An 18,148-nucleotide genomic window follows, 5' to 3' on the forward strand; every position below is an offset into this window, starting at 1 on the left:
TCTGCTTTCATTTCTGCCATCCTAAATAAAATGTTGAAACTTAGAAGAGCCGAAAAGGGAGACGGGAAGGCGGGGCACGCTGCGCCGGGAGCGACGCGGTCGGTGCGAGCCCGACAAAGCAATTCCCTCGTGCAGCCCAAGCCCCGGGGCAGCCGTGCCCGCTCAGAGCCCGCGGGCCGGGCCGGCCCGGCAGCAGCATCCGCTCGCCACCTCCCGGGCACGGCGAGGAAAGGAAAAGAAGGAAAACGCTCCTGCCGAAACCCGGGATCGAACCAGGGACCTTTAGATCTTCAGTCTAACGCTCTCCCAACTGAGCTATTTCGGCTGCGGTGCTGTTTGCGTGGAGGTGAGAGAGTACTAATCTGTTCTTCCATACCCGCCATCCGGCTGCTTGTATCCGACGATTGAAATAGAGTATGTGTTACTAGCCCTGCGGTGCCGGGTGCCACAAACGAGTCAATGATGGGTCTTCGCAAACCAAATTATGCCGTAAGCCAAAGACAAATCAGCAGTGACACAAAACATGCACATACAAACATCTATGCACAACACAGACATCAGTATGAAGGTGTTTTGGCAGTGGCTCCCTGGATTATTGGGGGAGGTAAAAGGAACAAGAACATTATGTGGCACTCAGGAGCATTAAAGTGGCAGTATTTTAGCTTCAGTTTTCAGAGACTTTATTCTAAAGCCTGACAAATTGTGTGCAGAGATGATGGTATCACAAAGAGACATGAATAGGAAGGGCACCTGCACCTTCTTGTGTCCATGGTCTTGCTGGGAGATGCATGTGCCACTGGAGAAGCTCCCTGCGTCTGCAAATCACAAATCCTGACTAAGCAGTGTTATTATAAGAAATATAGTTTACGTTTACGTTCGTGATTAGGCATTTAGTTCAACAGGCAAGTGCTTGCATACTCCTGTGGCTACAGGTCAAAGGTAGAGGATGCATCCGAGTGCCCACATTAGCACCTGTAGTGGGCATGGACAGCTCAAGTTTGTGTTGATTTGCACAGCCCATGGTCTAGGAAAAGCTACCTGTGAGGGCATCTCCTACTCACACTTTCTGCACACTGTGAGGTGAGAGAGGCTGCTTTGCAAAATTGTCCATGGCTGCTCCCTCCTGCCTGTAAAAATAACCCAGACTCTCTTCCATAGTAATAGAGGAATTAACAAATCCCTCCTTTTTTGAGCGGGGAAGAAGCAGCCTCAGCCTAAGCCAGCCACGTGAATAGTTGGTGCCATGAACCACCCCATTTCCTCTTATTTTCAGAGTGTATTTTTCCTCAAATTGTCCCACATTTGTGGGTTCTTCAGGAGCTGATGTATTTTCAGGAGTCAAAGACCTGTTTTCAGAAGTACAAAAGCTAAGGACTGAGCCAGCAGTTTAGTGACTAAAAACCTCTGTACAAAAAAAAATTCAGTTAGGGAGAGGTTAAAAAAACCCACCCACACTTGTACTTAAGAGTAGTAAGAACAACATACTGATACAAAATCTTATCTTCTCATGATTTTCCATTGCCACTAGCAAAGATTGTTTTGCTGAGAAATGATGAATGTAATCCCTTAACAAACATGTCTCCTACTAATGCAGCTAACATAATCTTGTGATCTTTGGTGCAGATAAACTCCAAACGTGTCACAGCATGCATAGAAGTCAAAACACTATTGACTTAAGAGTTTTCATACATTACCACAACAATCAGAGGTACTACGGAGCAACGGGCTATTCTGATTTTTATTTTTAGAAATCTTTGTTTTGCCAGGTGAAATGGCAATGGAAATAGAAACTAAAGGTAATGCAAAGCAAAATTAAAAAGAAGGACAATTCAGTCTCAGATACACCATATTTAATAAAAGAGTCAGCTTTTCCCCTAACAGAATTTGGCGAGGGGGTTTGTATTTAAAGTTCCTCCTTCTGAAGACTAGAAAGATATTTGCATTCCACGGCTGCCTAATGAGCATAAGCAGTTTTAGCAAAATCAAGCATTCTGAGTCCAAAAAACCACAAACAAAAAAACCCCTGATTTTTCACCCACAATCTTTCTCCTACATCAAAGAAAGTACAGGGTGGACAAACAAAAGCTGTTTCCTAGCCTATCATCTTATGACAATGTAAACCAGCCTCAACCACAGCTGACAACCCTTAATGCCAAGCAGCACACAAATTTAAGCAAGTGCCAAGGTCGGAGCAGAAGAAAGCCTTGGAGAAAGTAAGGGTTCTCTCCACTGCACAAACTGGAGCTGATACACACACACCACAAACACCCCACAGGCCACAGCATACAGGGTAAGCTGTGGCTGCCCCATCCCTGGCAGTGCTCAAGACCAGGTTGGATGGGGCTCTGCGTCCCTGCACATGGAAGGGGGCTTGAACTAGGTGATCTCTAAGGTCCTTTCCCACCCAAACCACTCTATGATTCTGTGACTGCAGATGGCCCTGCCTCAGCCGCCCACTTCAATGTCTTCCAAATCCTTTCACCTGCTGCTGGCAAGGGATGCACTGAATGGCAGCTGTGGTATGCAAAGACAGTGAGGTAGCAACGTTGGTTTTCCCCAAAAAGGGATTTCAGGAACTGCTTCCCAAAGATCTGATCCAACTCAGAACAGTAATCCCAGAAAGAGATGAAAATGACAGCAATCCCCACATACTTCCAAAGTTCGTGACAGAACCTGGATGAAAACCTTTGCTAAATTCCAGCCCTCCTCCCTTAGAAAGTTTTAGCAATTTAAGTGACATACACATTTACTCCACTTATTTTCTTACTGGTGTGGCCTCACTTTGTTCTGTGACACAAACCTTGAGAGAATGGACTGAAAGATTAGAGTGTTCACAGGATTTTACATCACTACCTTTGCCTTCTGCAGAAACGCTTCCCAGTAAAATCAGTGAGAAATAAAACCTAAAAGCATCACACTTCTCCACACTGACAGTTCACTGGTTGATCCTTTGTCCTCTTCTTCCTACAGAAGCAAGAATTCTAATGGCAAAATAAGCTGTTTTCTTTAACAGGAAATAGACTTTTCCCTGTGAAAGAAATGCTCCTATCAGATCACTCACCTAAGAAAACCTGATCTACAGCGAAGTAGCTCAAAGTAAAAGCCTCCTAGATTATTTAAATATACATATTTCAATATTTTAAAAAGTGCATGTATGTATTTATTTATATATAAGTAGTAACACAAAGCCAAAAAAGCTCAAACACTTTGATGAATTAAATTTTCAAAAACATTTAAATAAACTAGAACAGCTTCCGCTAAAAATTAATAGATCCTATTGAAAATCCACTCCTGGTAATATCACTTCTTCGGATAGTCACATAAATATCAAAGCTTGCATCTTCAGTATCTAAACATTAAAAACAACTTTCAAAAGTTGTATTCAGTAAACCAATTCCCCACTCCTGCTTTCTCCCATGCATTTCTGACAACATTATTTTTAGTGCTCCAGAAACACTGTACCTATTTTCAAAGCTTTAAAATATTCTTAAATTAAGGTTTATGCAGGTTTAAAATAGTAAGATTTTAGTTATCTGTAATCTCTACTCCTAAAAACACAACACAGCCAGTATAAGGAGATGTGAAATACACATATTTTCATGCAACTCACTCAAAGCAGCTGTCACAGCAATCACAAGCACAGCTAAGACAGATCTTTCCCAGACTTCAGCTATTTCTGGCACTGACTTTTGCAAAATACAAACAGTAAGATGGGTATCATAAGGAAGGATGCACATTGTAAGGAAGTCATATATCAAGAAAAGTATAAAAATTAAGGAGATATTTGAATGTAGTCAGCAACATGCATTTGACAGTGACATTTCAGTGATTCATCCATAGAAGCACATCTGGTAAGCCATGTATGCTAACAGATCATTACGTATGAAGTCCTGTAATTTCTATCTGTCCCAAATGGAGGCTTTTACTTCCAAACCAAGTATCAGAAACCCAAAAAATATAACTGCCACACAATTCAAGTATACTATAATTATCCCACTTTGTCACAGAAAACTCACCTTCAATAACAGGCTCCTAGACTTTAAAACCCATACTTGGCACCGCAGTAAGCCTAGAAACTTCCTGGTTAGCCTTCTTTTAGATGACTCTTGCCAACCAAAAGTGGCATTTTATCAACAGCACCATGCACCACACAAGAGGTGTGATGAAGTTGGGAACACCTGTACTTCAAGAGTTAACTCCCAATTTCTGAAACCCTTTGGAAGTCACGGCTTTTTCTGAGTATACCACAGCATCCCAGTCCTGTGCCTCCTGCAGCTCTGCCCAGGGGCCACAGAGGATCAGGGACTGTGCCAACCACAGAAGCTGAAGTGATAAAACCAAGAACAGTGGTCTCTTACATCTGACAGAAAAGTGAAGGTAATTTTTTCAGGATAGAGGAAGAGCTAAGAAATATTTTTAAAAAAAACCCCAACATCTACTTTTTTGGCCTGTTTTTTTTAATTAAGAGAAACCAGTTACACCATAATATTACTAAATCAACTTTGAACAAGATTCATTGACATATTTATAGAATTGAAGGTTTTTTCCCAAATTTTATATTAAAACTCAAATACTGTTTTATCTTTAAAATGTTTATTACAGAAAAAAAATTGGTGAAACACTGCACTGATTAAGGTCTGCCAACCCACAATACATAGAAAAAGAAGTGTTTAAAAACTTTTTCTCCTTAAGTAGCCTTCGTATTTCAGGAAATAAGACCATTGGAATGTTAACTGTGTTCCAGTATTTCAAGTTTGTTACAATTACAGCTAAGGAAAGGGAATTAACATGTAATAGACAGTAATACAGTAAAAAGCAGACAAAGTTTATGGAAATGCTTCTGGAAATCTCAGCCGGAACACCTGCTACTTCTTGACATCTTTCCCCCCTTGTTCCCTTTAAAAAGAGGCATTTAAAATGATAGAGTAGATAAGTTTAATCAGTCATCTACAAAAGTTAATAGTGCACCAGCAGCAGAGAAATGGACGGAATCATACAGGTACTGTATCCAGTTTTTGTCAACCAATTTATAGTCTCCAAAAAATATATAATTTCTCCCCTTGATTAAAAATAAAATCCAACTCTTTGAAGTGACAAAAAATTCTATATATATTACACTGTAACAACAAACTAATACAGATGAATAATTCCAGAACAAAAACAAATTTAACTCCCAGTCCCAAAAGCTGCAATCACAGTTAACTATTCTTAAGGCAGATTTTACTTCAGTTACACTAAGTTATAACATTATAAATATTCTTCACTCCATACAGTTTTTTAATATCAATACCTACTGAGAATAGAGTATTGCACCAAAAACTGAAATTAAGAGGTTCAACTTATAAAGTGCTGAAACCATTCCAAAGTCGTGCTGTACTGTGGTTCTTTACTCATCATGGTTCATGTATCTTGAATACATTGAGTCCAGCGTGGCCACTTGATTGCAGGCTTTGAAGAAAAGATCATACGAGGTAGAAAAAACTCTTTCGGTTTCTGTGCCACACTATGGACCACTGAGCTGGGCAAATGGCTCTGTCACAGGAAAGGGCTCCAAAGCCTTCTCTGCGTTTTTCCAGTTGTGAAAATTTTCTCTGTACCATTCAACTAATATGGAGACAATGTTGATAAGTCAAGTTGACCAGAGTTAACAGGGAAATCCAAATATTCCACAGACATCGTAAGACTAACAGCATGCTAAGTTTCTTTATAAAAAATTTTAACCTACAATATTAGAAAAATCTAGTTTGAACTTTATAAATTCTTTATGCAAGACTTACTCTATTATTAAAAAGTGATTATTCCCGTTTTTTAGTCATGTAAATTCACTACTTAGAAAGCAGCCAATTTTATGTAAAATTCAAGTGTTACATTCAATCTCTTTAGCTTCTCAGTAGCTAACCTATAACCCATTTCCCCCTTTCCCTCTCCCATCACTCCTAAATCAGTGTAAAAGTCATCAGTCTTACTTGTTTTCATTATTCCTTCTTTCCAAGGCACTTTAGGTCTCCATCCTAAGTTGTGCATTTTTTCTGAATTCATTGGATATCTCAGGTCATTTGAAGGCCTGATGAAGTATAAAATGCATACGGAAAACAATCTGATTATACTTCTTCATTAATTGGAGATGCAGTACCTCACATTGTCTTCCAAAGAACATTAGATATGCTTCAATTTTGAAAATTCCCACCAACATGAACGGATTGCATTCCTTTCAAAAAATACAAGGCAGCTGAGTGCAGCTACAACAATACAATTCAGTTTGTACAATCAACTACTTGAAATTGACTAGAATAAATATTAATTAGTATTTTATTGGCACAAAAATGAATGCAAAACTCGAATCACTGCCAACACAATTGTGCAAATCAGTGCATTTGCAATGCAGAGCCAGTGTTTTCTAATATTAGCATTTACATTTTTTATCCTGAAAACCCACAAATTTACACATACTTCAGATTTAAAACACACAGGCTTCCGAAGTGGCATCATTACAGTGGCTCACTAGCTACACAACCTTAGTAATACTGAATATGTAGAATCCCAAGTGGCGAGATTCAACACAGAAAGACACATTTTATATTTAAGCATGGAAGAAATTTTCACTTCTGCAGTCTGGCAGATAGGTAGCCTAGCCTAGCATTCCTGCACTACTGGCACTGGCATATTGAATAGTCAAGGTACATGTGCAGGCACAAACCAAGTACTTATCACTTCCTATAACATGCTAATCTTGAGCAGAAGCAGAACTCATTTTTCCATAGCAAGTAACCCCCACGATCTTTAAGTCACTCATTATAGAATTAAATAGTCATAAATTAGGTAGGTTAACAATCTTTTATAAGACCTCAACATTCCCTGAAACATGTATTCCTATGTGGTTGGTTTTCCCAAGCCCATTTATGTCTAAACATTAGCAGACAGGGCCCAAAACACATGAAGAAACATCTCAAACTGAATTACACTGAGAACTCCTGAACACTCATATCATGTGAGCCAAAGGCAGTTCATTCAAAGTCCTGTGATACACTCAGATAGGATTCTGAAGAACATTTCCTTTTAAAAAAAAAAGTTAGCACATTTTTAAAGACACTTCAGTTGCCATGATAACAACACAAATGTGAACAGAAAGTGAGAATTCTAAAGGCCATAATACTTAACTGCTCTCAGTAGACACGTCATTTCTAATCACTCTGGAGAGAGTGATATCTAAAGTATAAGCAGAGACTCATTGCTGCTGCAGAAAAGAAATGGCAATAAAAGAACAGAGCCAAACCAAGCCTGAAATTAAGGACAGAAACACACAGCAAAAGCTTATCTATAAAAGCTACTCATTTTTACCATTGTCCTAACTTTGGTACCTTAGAGCTTTACATCTACTTTTGAGATAGCAGCTTCAGCTTAAGATAGAAATCTAAAGCTTACTACACTCCACAGGCACATATTTCTGCCTGTGGAGAGTGGGTCTTACTATAAAGTAGATCTAAGTCTGAATTAGGCACATTAATGCCAAAATACTAAAGCTAAGCAAGAGAGGATGGGATTCATCTCACTCAGTGATGCTGAATACAAAGTACACCGAATAAACTGTCCAAACTACTGTGAAGGAAAGATTTAGTTGCTCTGTAATACCTGTCCTCTTCCCAGAGCAGACTTCAGTAGTGAGAAGTATGAAGTAAGTTTGAAGACAGACAGATTACCATTACACGTTCCCCTTTCAAGACACACATTCTGACCTACAGATCCAAATAATAAAGGAAAATCCTGTTTTTCTATACAGAACCCTGATGATAGATGTCAAATCCACTAGCAAAACAAACAAATTAAGGAAGCAAAACAGCTCTTACTCCCTCAAAAGCGTTCCCCCTCCTTCAGAGCAGAAACACTTCCACAAGAAACTATTTGATAAAGAGTCTCAGAAACCTTCAGGACAAAACGATCCTGCATGTCCTCCACATTCCTTACCTGTCTTTAACATAATCCATCCAGTGCTCCATTTCAGACTCTGAACTGGTCTTCTTTATCTGTCAAGAAGAAAAACAATTATCACTCCCATAGATCTTGGACTGTCTAAATATATATTTTTAAAAATAGGGAGTTTTAAACAAGATTTAAGTTTGTTAAGAAAAAACCACCACCAAATAAAAAACACAAATCACAAACAGAAATGCTCTTTTGTATACTGAGTCTTCAAACCACTGAAATTATCAGAATTATCTAGAACAACTCCAATCTGTCTCCTTCATCCCAGCACTACCAGAACATCCATAATCAAACTGTTAGATTTTAACAGCGCCACATTCTCAGACCAAAACTAAAGCAGTCAGCATGAAAAAAAAATGGTAATTAATCATGATGCCAGTTATGTCCCAGTCAGGATAACTGACGCAGCAGCCCAACGCAGGATAGCCCATACTGCAAACTTACACAGTCCAGCTGCCACAGAAAGGGTAGCACATCATTCTGCTGCAAGGATCTTCCAGCACCCACCACAAGCCTAAGCTCTTTCAGAGCTACAAAAGGTGTATAGAATTATTCATATGTGCAATGAAAACTGGTAAAGAAAAGTATCAGAACTGTTTACTCACTAAATGGATCAGCTCCTTAGCAAGCTGGGCAATGGACATCTCAAAGTTAGTTCCAATGTTGTAAATTTCACCTGGTTTCCCCTCCTTCAGGACAGTAAGGAATGCTTCCACCACATCAGTCGCATAAAGGAAATTCCTTCTCTGAAGTCCAGAACCATGAATACAGCTTAAGAAAAAGACAAAAAAATTTTGTTAATCCTCAAATAGACGCATTCAATTTACTGGACTGTGTTTTAAGCAGTTTTGCTGCCAGATGGTTACCTGAAGGTACCTTAAGTAGCTGGACATGCAAACAATGCTTTACTTTAAAGAAATCCTATTATTAAAATAAGTGATTAATCACTTAGTTATGTAATTATCATTTTACAAACTAGCACATATTTATAACTGCAATTAGAGTTTTATAGCACAAAATACTATTAAAAAAATGCAAGTTACCTACCATTTTCTGTTCTGTTGCAACAAAGATATAAACTTCGGAATAACCTAAGGAATTGAACAAGAAAAAAACCCCATGACTCCACTATTTTACAAGCTGCTATTCTGCAAAGAATAAGGAACTTCAACAGTTATGTAGCATTATTTTAATAAGATCCTTGAAATACTTTTAGGTTTTATTAAGTCTAAGGGAAGAATGTATCAAGCCTAGAAGCTGCAAGGTTTTGTAAGAGTAGATGCCTCTATTGTACTGCAAACCTTATCTTTCTGGCAGTTACAAATGTAACATTTTCACAAAAAAAAAAAGTTTCCATTACTTTTACACACAGCAGTGCATTAGAGTCTAACCAGAAATAATTATTGCCAACAGTTCAGAACAAGGTTTAAACATCCAGCAAACTGCAGTAAATCTAGAACCAAAGAGTTGTTAAAATAGTTAAATCTGGAAGAGAATCAACAGAGAATTTTCAGATAATGCAGAAACACAGGTGTCAGAACCCAGAGTGCCGAGAACATTTCTCTGCCTGTTTTTAAGGGTTCTTACCCCCCTGAACAACACCGTTTTAGCTTTAAACTTTGGAAAAAATTACCAACAGACAATCAGACAAGAACTAGAAAATACAGTGGTGTGAATTAGGTGATAGACTACTATGTAAGATTGTCACAGGGTGAAAATTTTAGAGGTTTTGGGCTTCTCTTTGTAGTAAATAGATAAGAGTAAAAAATATCAAAATGGAGGATTGTCGTTCTTCTCCAAACCTTCTTCTTCTTCTCCTCCATATTTTGCAGTAAAAGTAGTTTGGGATGATTGGATAGAGAATTCCACAGTTCCTGGCTGTGTTTCTGAATAATTGGTAGGAAAGTGAAAATAATGTACGTTTTTAGTAACCATTGGTTAAATTATCTTTAAAAGGCTGTGTAAATCTTGATAATTAGACTTCTCTCCTGCTTTCTGTGCTCTATGCTGTACCTGGGTCATGCTAGTGGCTCTGTTCCTCTGATAAGACTTAATAAACAACTATCTGGAAGCATTGAAACTCCAGGAAAAGTCTCAGTTTATCTTTTGAAACTCCTTGCAAGGACTTTTAGAAAATTCTCTCCCATCAGGAAGGATTTGATTTATGGCACGGTTCAGTGTCAAAAGGCATCAAGTGACAGTGTGCTTGCTGCACAAAGATTTACTACATTATGTTCATCCACAAGCTTAGGTGCATTCATAATGCCCCAGATACTTTAGACCAGTTAGCCCCACTATTAAAGTCCTTAAACTGAAGTCATTAGAAAACTACTCAAATTACTTAAATTTTTTTAACTTCCTACTCTAAACATAGGAGCAGGATACTTAGTAAAACTAAAGATTCATCAAGCCTAGTGCTGTGTTCTCAGCAGTAACTAAAATTGTGTATGTGAGAAATTATAAAGTCAAAAGCAAGCAAATAGTGATACATCCCCTAAATATACCCCCAACAATCATGCAACCTGTAGCAAGATACAGATGAATGAAAAATGTATTCTAAAACCCATTGCTTATCCACCTCAATAATGTAGGTGAATATAAATTTATTAGAGAAAAAAACCAGAAAGGTGAAAAGCAATTTAAATTAAAAAACACCTCTGTAGTATTGTAAAATGTAACTACATTTCCCACCAGTTCCAAACTCCAAAGACTACATGTGATTATCATTTTCATTCCATCAGTGCATTTCCATTCACTAACCTAGCAGATTCTGGTACTGACTTAAAAAGGCAACTCCTCACTAATAACTGTTTTAAATAGCTACCCTGCAAGGTCTGTTTGAACACGTGCAAAGACAAGTCACTTTGCACTACTTCTCACCTTATAGATGAATGCGATAGCTTCATCTTACTTATTTTCTGTGCAGCTTAGAACATCCCTTTCTATACCAGACATATTGTATTCTCAGTTTACTTTCTGAAATGTTTCCCTTAGTTATTCAACACTCCCAATTACAGACCATGACATGTGAGTTAATGTAATTTGCAGGGGAACTCTGTCGAAATATTCTCTGAAAAATAGAAAAATTACAAAACAAAGTTGCTGTCATAAAATTCATTTAAACTACAAGTCTCTAATTGAAGTTTTACCCCCAATCAAAAAATGTTTTCACAGTAAGACGTTAGTGTGAGCCCAAAATATATAATCACATGTTAATTGCAAGAACATTTTTTTCAAAGGTCATCCCATGCACATGAGGAAAAAAGTAACCTCACTGCAACCCTGAATTATGGTACACTGAAGCTCAGAATAAAGCACAGGTTAACTTACTTTTTCTGGATACTGATGTGGTCCATAAACATTACTGCTCCGTGTGATGACAACTGGGAACTGGAGAGCATTAAACATACATGTGATTACATAGGAAAGCAGATATCAGTAAAAATCTGTAGGCTTCCTGCTGATCAATAAACAAACTGACAGATGCACAGTGCATACTCAAAAATCTGCAAGCCCTTACAAACATTATTCAATTAAGCTATCTGTATTTCTGTCAAACAGGCAAGGGCCTCCAGCCTTCTCAGCCCGTTAGGAGCACCACAAGTGACAAATGTTTGAAATCTCTCTTGCCCTGGAAGCACCACAGGACATTGCATATGTGTATCTGGCTGAATGAAGACTGGCTTACTCCTACTTATTCCAATGTTTCACAGGTTATTAACATCCTATTCTTATCAACTTTTCATCAAAAACATCGTATATCAAGAACAAAAGTCTATAGTATTCAAAATATGAAATGTGTTTCCTTAAACAAATCTAATAGGGCTTTTTCTTTTTTTTTTTTAATTTAACTATAAGCTTAGTCCTAATACAATTTGAATTATGCATGTTCTACTCCTGTGTAATATTTTTGTACTCCCTTCAAGCTTAGTACAGGTTTTTAAATTCCTAATGTTCTCTTTGACCAGTTTATCAAAACACATTCTCAGATGTTACAGTTCAGATTTAAAAAACAAAAATTAAAAACATCCAACCTGTCCCCATTGTCTTCCAGTGTATCTTCACCACTTATTGGTGGAGATTCTCTAACACATCCAAACTACAAGACTAACAAGGAAAGAGGTGGCACTGTGTGGACCAGTACTGATTTTTCTTTTATACTCTTACATACATAATACAGACATTTAATTACAGGCTTCAGAGTTTTTGAAGCTTCCATGGACTTACCTGGTACCTTTCCCAATAAGACTGAACAAAACACTCTGCAGCTGCTTTAGAGGAGGCATAGGGATTTGTCGGACGTTTTGGTGAGGATTCATCAAATTCCTAAAATAAAAAGAAAAATTTGCATCACTCAAATGTAATTTGCCCAGATAAGCCTTAAAGTTACAAAAGAAATAAAAAACCCTAAATGTCCAAGTACATCAGTCTGACAAAGTCCCCTTACATCAAAAGACAGCCTATTTATTCAACATAGGAGGCAGACATTACCAGCAGTAATATTTTTATAGTTCTAGCAGAGTTGCCTCACAGTAGCAGGTCCTCAGATTTTTATCTTATAAAATAATCACTGCTGCTACAGGAAGGCTCAATCCTTTTTAGGCTCATATTGCCTCAGAGATGCATTGGACCACCACTAGTAAATTTACCTTTCAGTCCTAAATGAAAGGGGTCTTTTCTTAAATTTTTCTGTAACTTTTTTCTGTAAAAAATATAGAATTGCAACCCAAAAACCTCCAAAGCAAGGCTTCGACAATTCTGACCAGTTCCAGAACAGGTCTCTTCAAGGCTATCCTGACACTTTAATCTACTTCTTACTTGAAGAGAGAAAAAAAAAACCAAAAGAAGAAGGGATGCTACACAAGGTGCAATTGGTAACAATCACCTTAACGTGATTAAAACATTCACTCTTCTTGTCTGACCTTTGCCTCTGAAATTAACTGGCCCTCCTCCCCTGAAAAAAAAAAACTCTACAAGAACTTCTAGTGTGATTCAAAAAGAGAAGAAAAAACAGATTAAAGCTCTCTTTCAAGGCCCAGAGACAAAAAAATTTTGCTTGAAGGTATCACCCAAGCCACAGGTCTACACTCAAGAAAACATCATCCTTGGGTATCATAAAAGCCCACAGATTGAAGTTGTGTTGAAGGAACTGATAAAGATGTTGTGATAATACAAAAGTGCATAGAACTCTTCTGAAATACACTAATATTTTCATGGACTATGGCAAAGGGCTCCTTGACTGTTATTTATGCCTCTAAAAAGATGAACATGCATAACTTGCCTTTTTACTGAGCCAAATTACATTTCCGGAATTAAGGTCATGTATAAATTGTCAAAAATCAAAGACCTCCATACAACAAGAGGAAACATCTGAATATTTATTACAGTAATACAGGAATTGTTTCCTGTTTGAATTGTCACTACCAACAATGTTAGCATTTTAGCTAGAATATAGAGCAGCTCCCTGCCTGTCAAGCTGTGCACATTACTGAAGTCTCATGAATGTCTCCAGGACAAAACCTGTATAATACACTCCTTTGATACTATCTCTGAGGAGTAGTGACACCATTAATGATCCAAATCTCACTGCTTTAGACAATAAACATGCAACATAAAACATGCACCAAAAAAAAAAAAAAAAAAAATCAGGACAATTTTGATACTCAGCTTTCTAGACGCAAACAATGATTACTTAAAGCCAAACATTTACAGAGGCCAAGGAAAGTTAGACCCAACTTTGTTTTCACGATTAAAAGCAGCTAAACTAGAAAAATCCTCATGCATTTTCACACTCACCTCATCAATGCTACCTCCATATACTTCATCTGTACTAACATAGACAAACTTCTCCACATTGGCTTCATGTGCAGCAGCAACCAGCACATTGGTGCCATAAACATTCACGTAGGTGAATTCCAAGGCATGCCAAAATGAAAGATCTGCATTACAAAATTCAAACAATTCTGATTAAATTTATGCAAGACAGGGCTATAGGTTCCACTTGGAGGCTGCAATGCACATCTGTCAGATAGCAATGTCCTTATTAAATGATGGCACCTTCTACACTCACCTGAAGACAAAAATCCTTGTTCTCAACAAGAGGCTGAAATCAGGAGCAAAAGCTTGTTGGCTATGGACTTTTTAATCTAAAATAGCATTATCTAACTTTATTTAAGTGGCAGCATAACTACTTCCCATCTCAGTAGGAAAGGCTAAGCACAGTAAGAAAAGTGTCATTCAAAGACAGTTGCAAGATGCAGTAATATGGACCTATGACTATTAACTCATGAGCAGCTGTTTTGATTCTTACAACTGTTCTACTGACCTAATGACTTTGTGCATATCAAATCTGACAATTTTGAGAAGTATTTTCCTGGAGAATTTTTTGAGGATTTCTTTTCATGATGGAAGGAATATGGTGGGGATTGTTCGTATTAATAGCGATACTGAAAAGCAGCCATCTGAAATGGAGAAAATGTGCATGCCTAATCCTTCAGCTTTCACACTGTTTTTTCATGTGACATTGCAGCCAGTTAAGTAAATATTCAGATTATGTACAAAGACCCTCTCCACTGTTTTTATGCCTCCCTCAGTACACTGTCAGCTACATGTGAGTCTACATGGAATTTTAAAATGTAATGCTGACAAAAATGTACATTACCATTTATGTGCAATGAAAACAAGACAGCAGTTAGATGAAGCACTTTTTAAATCAAGGCAGTGAAACCCTTTAAGTCAAAAAGGCCACCAGACATTCAGTCATGTGATTTGTAGAGACAAATTGGATCCTTGGTTTATATGATGGGAAAAGAAAAGTGTACTGACATATATTTCAAGCAGGTATAGCCATGAAAAACAACACCAAAGCATGCAGCAATGCTCACCTACATGTGTTTGGGCTGCAAAATGAAGGACTATATCTATTTTCTCAGTTTCGAAGAGCTGCTTTATAAAATCAGGTTCACAAATATCTCCCTAAAGAGAAAAAAATAATAGCAAATTATTTTTTGATAGAACTTAGTCAGCTTCCATTTATACAAGAAACCATTACAAAGGGAACACAGGATACAAACAGCACTACCAAATGAGTTCCGGGCCATTTATCAACGCCATGTCTAAAATAAGACCATGCATAAAACTTCACCCAATTTTTCTTTTTAAAAATCCTCAACGAAACTTATTTCAGAATTTTTATTACTATTAAGATTAGAAACAGCAATGTTCCCAAAAATACACACAACAAAAGTATAGCATGGAGCTCCAACACTGAGGCTGAAATGCCAAGTTCCCAGAGCGAGTTAGAGTTGCCCGTCTGGCAAGCAGACAGGGACATCTAGTGGCACTGCAAAAGGAGAAGCACATTCCCACTAGGGGCGATTAGATTATATATTGCAAGAGTTTTGCTGTTTGCTGTTTATTCCGGTGATTTATTTTTTTAATTTGATATATTTTTTTTAAATAGGCATTATTTTGAACTAAATGGCTACTTACTGAATTTTTTTAACTGAAATTCAAGCTTAGTACATCTACACTGAACAGCAACAGAAATTGTGATTAAAATGTATCTTTCGTACAGCCCCTGAGTCAAATTTTCTACACTTACTGTTCTACTTTCCAAAACAGACTTCCTTTCTACAGTACCACTAGAGTGTATATCCTTCTTGCTGTCTCCTAAGGTCAGAACCAATGTTACAGTTCTAATCATAAGGGTTGCACATCAGGGATTATCTTTTCCAGTAGTACTGTGGAAGCAGTACACCAAAAATCTGTAATAAGTCAGGTTTTGTGGAAGAGAAGGTTTTATCACCTGGATAAACTTGTAGTTTTCCTTCCCAGAGACAGTTTCAAGATTCTTCAAGCTTGCACAGTAGTCGAGCTAAAGAGAAATACCACACAACATCAATACATGGGCTTTATGGAAGCAAAAAGGCTAACTCAAATCCAACCTAAGCACTGGAAAGTCTGAGAATGAAGCAAAAACTTATTTCAAAAGAAAACCTACTTTTTCAATAGAAAATAGCATTTCCTATAGCTTTTCAAGCAGATGCAAAGGTTTAAAAACACAAATCTCCAAAAGATGCCCCAACTTCAGAAATTCTTAAATGGACATTTACAGCTTGAAAAGCTTCTTTTTTTTTTCTGAACACCAGTTGACTTTTTTTTTGCACAGGAACGAATGGAAAATCAAACAAAAATTAATAACTAACAATAAGCCACATAAATGTCAACACATTATAGATTGCATTATAAATAATTTAAAACAGTTTTCCATGTCAAGAAAGAAAACAAGCTATTACCTTATCTAGATTTATAATCAGATAGTTTGGATAGTTTTTCACAAGAGAGACGACTACATGTGAAGCTCTGCAGGATACAAGAAAAACATTTTACAACTATATACTGGGCTTTAAGGTAATAAAGAGATGACAAATTACAAATAAGTCAGCAATATCAAAAGTCTTTGGGGGAAGAAGGAGATATATTCAAGACAGGTGAAACACGAATTCAAAGATATATTTTAACATATGTCAACATTATACTAATATATATTCTATACATTATTCTAGGATATATATAAGTACATTATTCTAATATATAAGTGCATATTGTTAAGAAATTAAAAATCAGAATAAAAGCTCATGCTGTAATGAAAGAAACCAGCACTGTGCACAGTCACATAAAAAAAATCCTGTTATGTGCGGTATTCAATTGCCATTCTAAAACACTTTTGCACTCTAAAGTTTACGTATCAGGTATCAGGAAGAACCAAACAGTCAACACTCCTAACCCACAGCAGTGACTCCCATCACTCAAGTCTTTGACACTGCTGCTAGGTGTAAGAAGTGACAACCAGACAACCAGGTGGCATTGCCTCTTCGGCACAGCCTTGTGTACATGCAACTCGCTCAGAGTTCAGGTTAGCAGGGGTTATTCACAAATAGAAATTTAACCGTCTCACAGCTTCCGACTTCAAGCACACCGATGGGCTCAAGTTTAAGGTGGATCAGACCTTTCTCTTAACTCAAACTGAGCCCACAGCACTGGGGGCTTGATATGGGAAAAAGCAGCTGGCTCGAAGCCCTGTCACCCCCAACCCAAATAATCCATTAGGCTGGAAAAGACCTGCAGTCATCGAATCCAACTTACGACCAAACACAACCCTGTTAACTAGACCATGGCACTAAGTGCCATGAACAGTTATTTCCTGAACACCTGTAGGGACAGTGACTCCTGCACCTCCCTGGGCAGCCCGTTCCAATACCTAATCATCCTTTCTGTAAATAAATTCCTCCTCTAAACCTCCGCCGGCGCAGCTCAAGCCTGCGTTCTCTCGTCCTGTCATTTGCTGCCTGGGAGAAGAGACTGAACCCCACCTGGCGACACCCCTCTTTCAGGGAGTTGTAGAGAGGGAGAAGGTTGTTTTGCCTGAGCCTCCAGGCAAAACAACCGCAGCACCCTCAGTCGTTCCGCACAAGGTTTGTACTCCAGGCCCTTCACCAGCTCCGCTGCCCGTCTCTGGGCAGCCCCATCCAGGCTGAAGCCGAGCACCGACTTCCACCGCCTTCACCGGGCATCTTCTCGCCGGCCGCAGGCGAAGGACCGCCGGGGCAGCATCCCAGCTCGCTCCAGCACTTGCCGCCTCAGAACCCACGACAAAGGCGAGTCACCAGCAGCCCCTGAGTGAGCGCGGCCCGAGCCAGCGGCGCCGAGGGAACCGGCCCGGGACAGGCACAAGGGAGGCGGCACCGCGGGACCCCCGCTCGCCACGTCTCACCCGCGCCCCCCGACAGGAGGCCGGCGGCCCGCTGCGGCCCCGAGAGGCTCACTCACATGAAGCCGGCGCCGCCCGTCACCAGGACCCGCTTCTCGAACCCCGGCGGCGCCACGGGGCCCGCCCGCCCCGACATCGTCCGCGCTTTACGGCACCGGCCCCTCACTCCCTTTCCCCCACGGCTGCGCGTGCGCGGCACGGGCCCCTGGGTTTCAGGGGCAGAGTCGCAGCGCCTGCAAGACGCTCATTGAAGAATTGCCTTCCTCCCTCCCCGCGCGGCCCCAAGAGCGGAGCTGCCACCGTCCCGGAGGTCACCGACAGCGGGGCGGCCGCGGAGTGTGAAAAAGGCCAAGGCTTCTCCTCCGCATTTAGCAGCGACCGACAGCCATCTCTTTT

At 39.1% G+C, this 18,148-nt stretch overlaps 1 protein-coding gene and 1 non-coding gene across 3 annotated transcripts; both read right to left on the reverse strand.

The window, feature by feature from the left end:
• Window positions 1-252: 252 nt before the first annotated feature.
• Window positions 253-325, reverse strand: TRNAF-GAA. Its single transcript has one exon. It is a non-coding gene; the product is annotated as a tRNA-Phe (tRNA).
• Window positions 326-4,574: 4,249 nt separating this feature from the next.
• Window positions 4,575-18,126, reverse strand: TGDS (TDP-glucose 4,6-dehydratase). Of its 2 annotated transcripts, XM_032100046.1 has the most exons (12): window positions 17,812-17,987; window positions 16,278-16,344; window positions 15,788-15,856; window positions 14,865-14,955; window positions 13,777-13,919; window positions 12,208-12,306; window positions 11,311-11,370; window positions 9,028-9,071; window positions 8,586-8,751; window positions 7,963-8,021; window positions 5,967-6,064; window positions 4,575-5,604 (listed from the first exon to the last, which is right to left on the reverse strand). In XM_032100046.1, exons 1-12 carry the CDS (start codon window positions 17,886-17,888, stop codon window positions 5,504-5,506), a joined length of 1,074 nt encoding a protein of 357 aa, XP_031955937.1. In that variant the 5' UTR covers window positions 17,889-17,987; the 3' UTR covers window positions 4,575-5,503. The 2 variants fall into 2 exon arrangements, with proteins under 2 accessions (XP_031955937.1, XP_031955938.1); XM_032100047.1 differs by lacking the exon at window positions 4,575-5,604 and having other exon boundaries at window positions 5,973-6,208; window positions 17,812-18,126.
• Window positions 18,127-18,148: the final 22 nt, after the last annotated feature.

Source organism: Corvus moneduloides, chromosome 2, assembly GCF_009650955.1.
Source record: "Corvus moneduloides isolate bCorMon1 chromosome 2, bCorMon1.pri, whole genome shotgun sequence".
Lineage (NCBI taxonomy): Eukaryota > Metazoa > Chordata > Aves > Passeriformes > Corvidae > Corvus > Corvus moneduloides.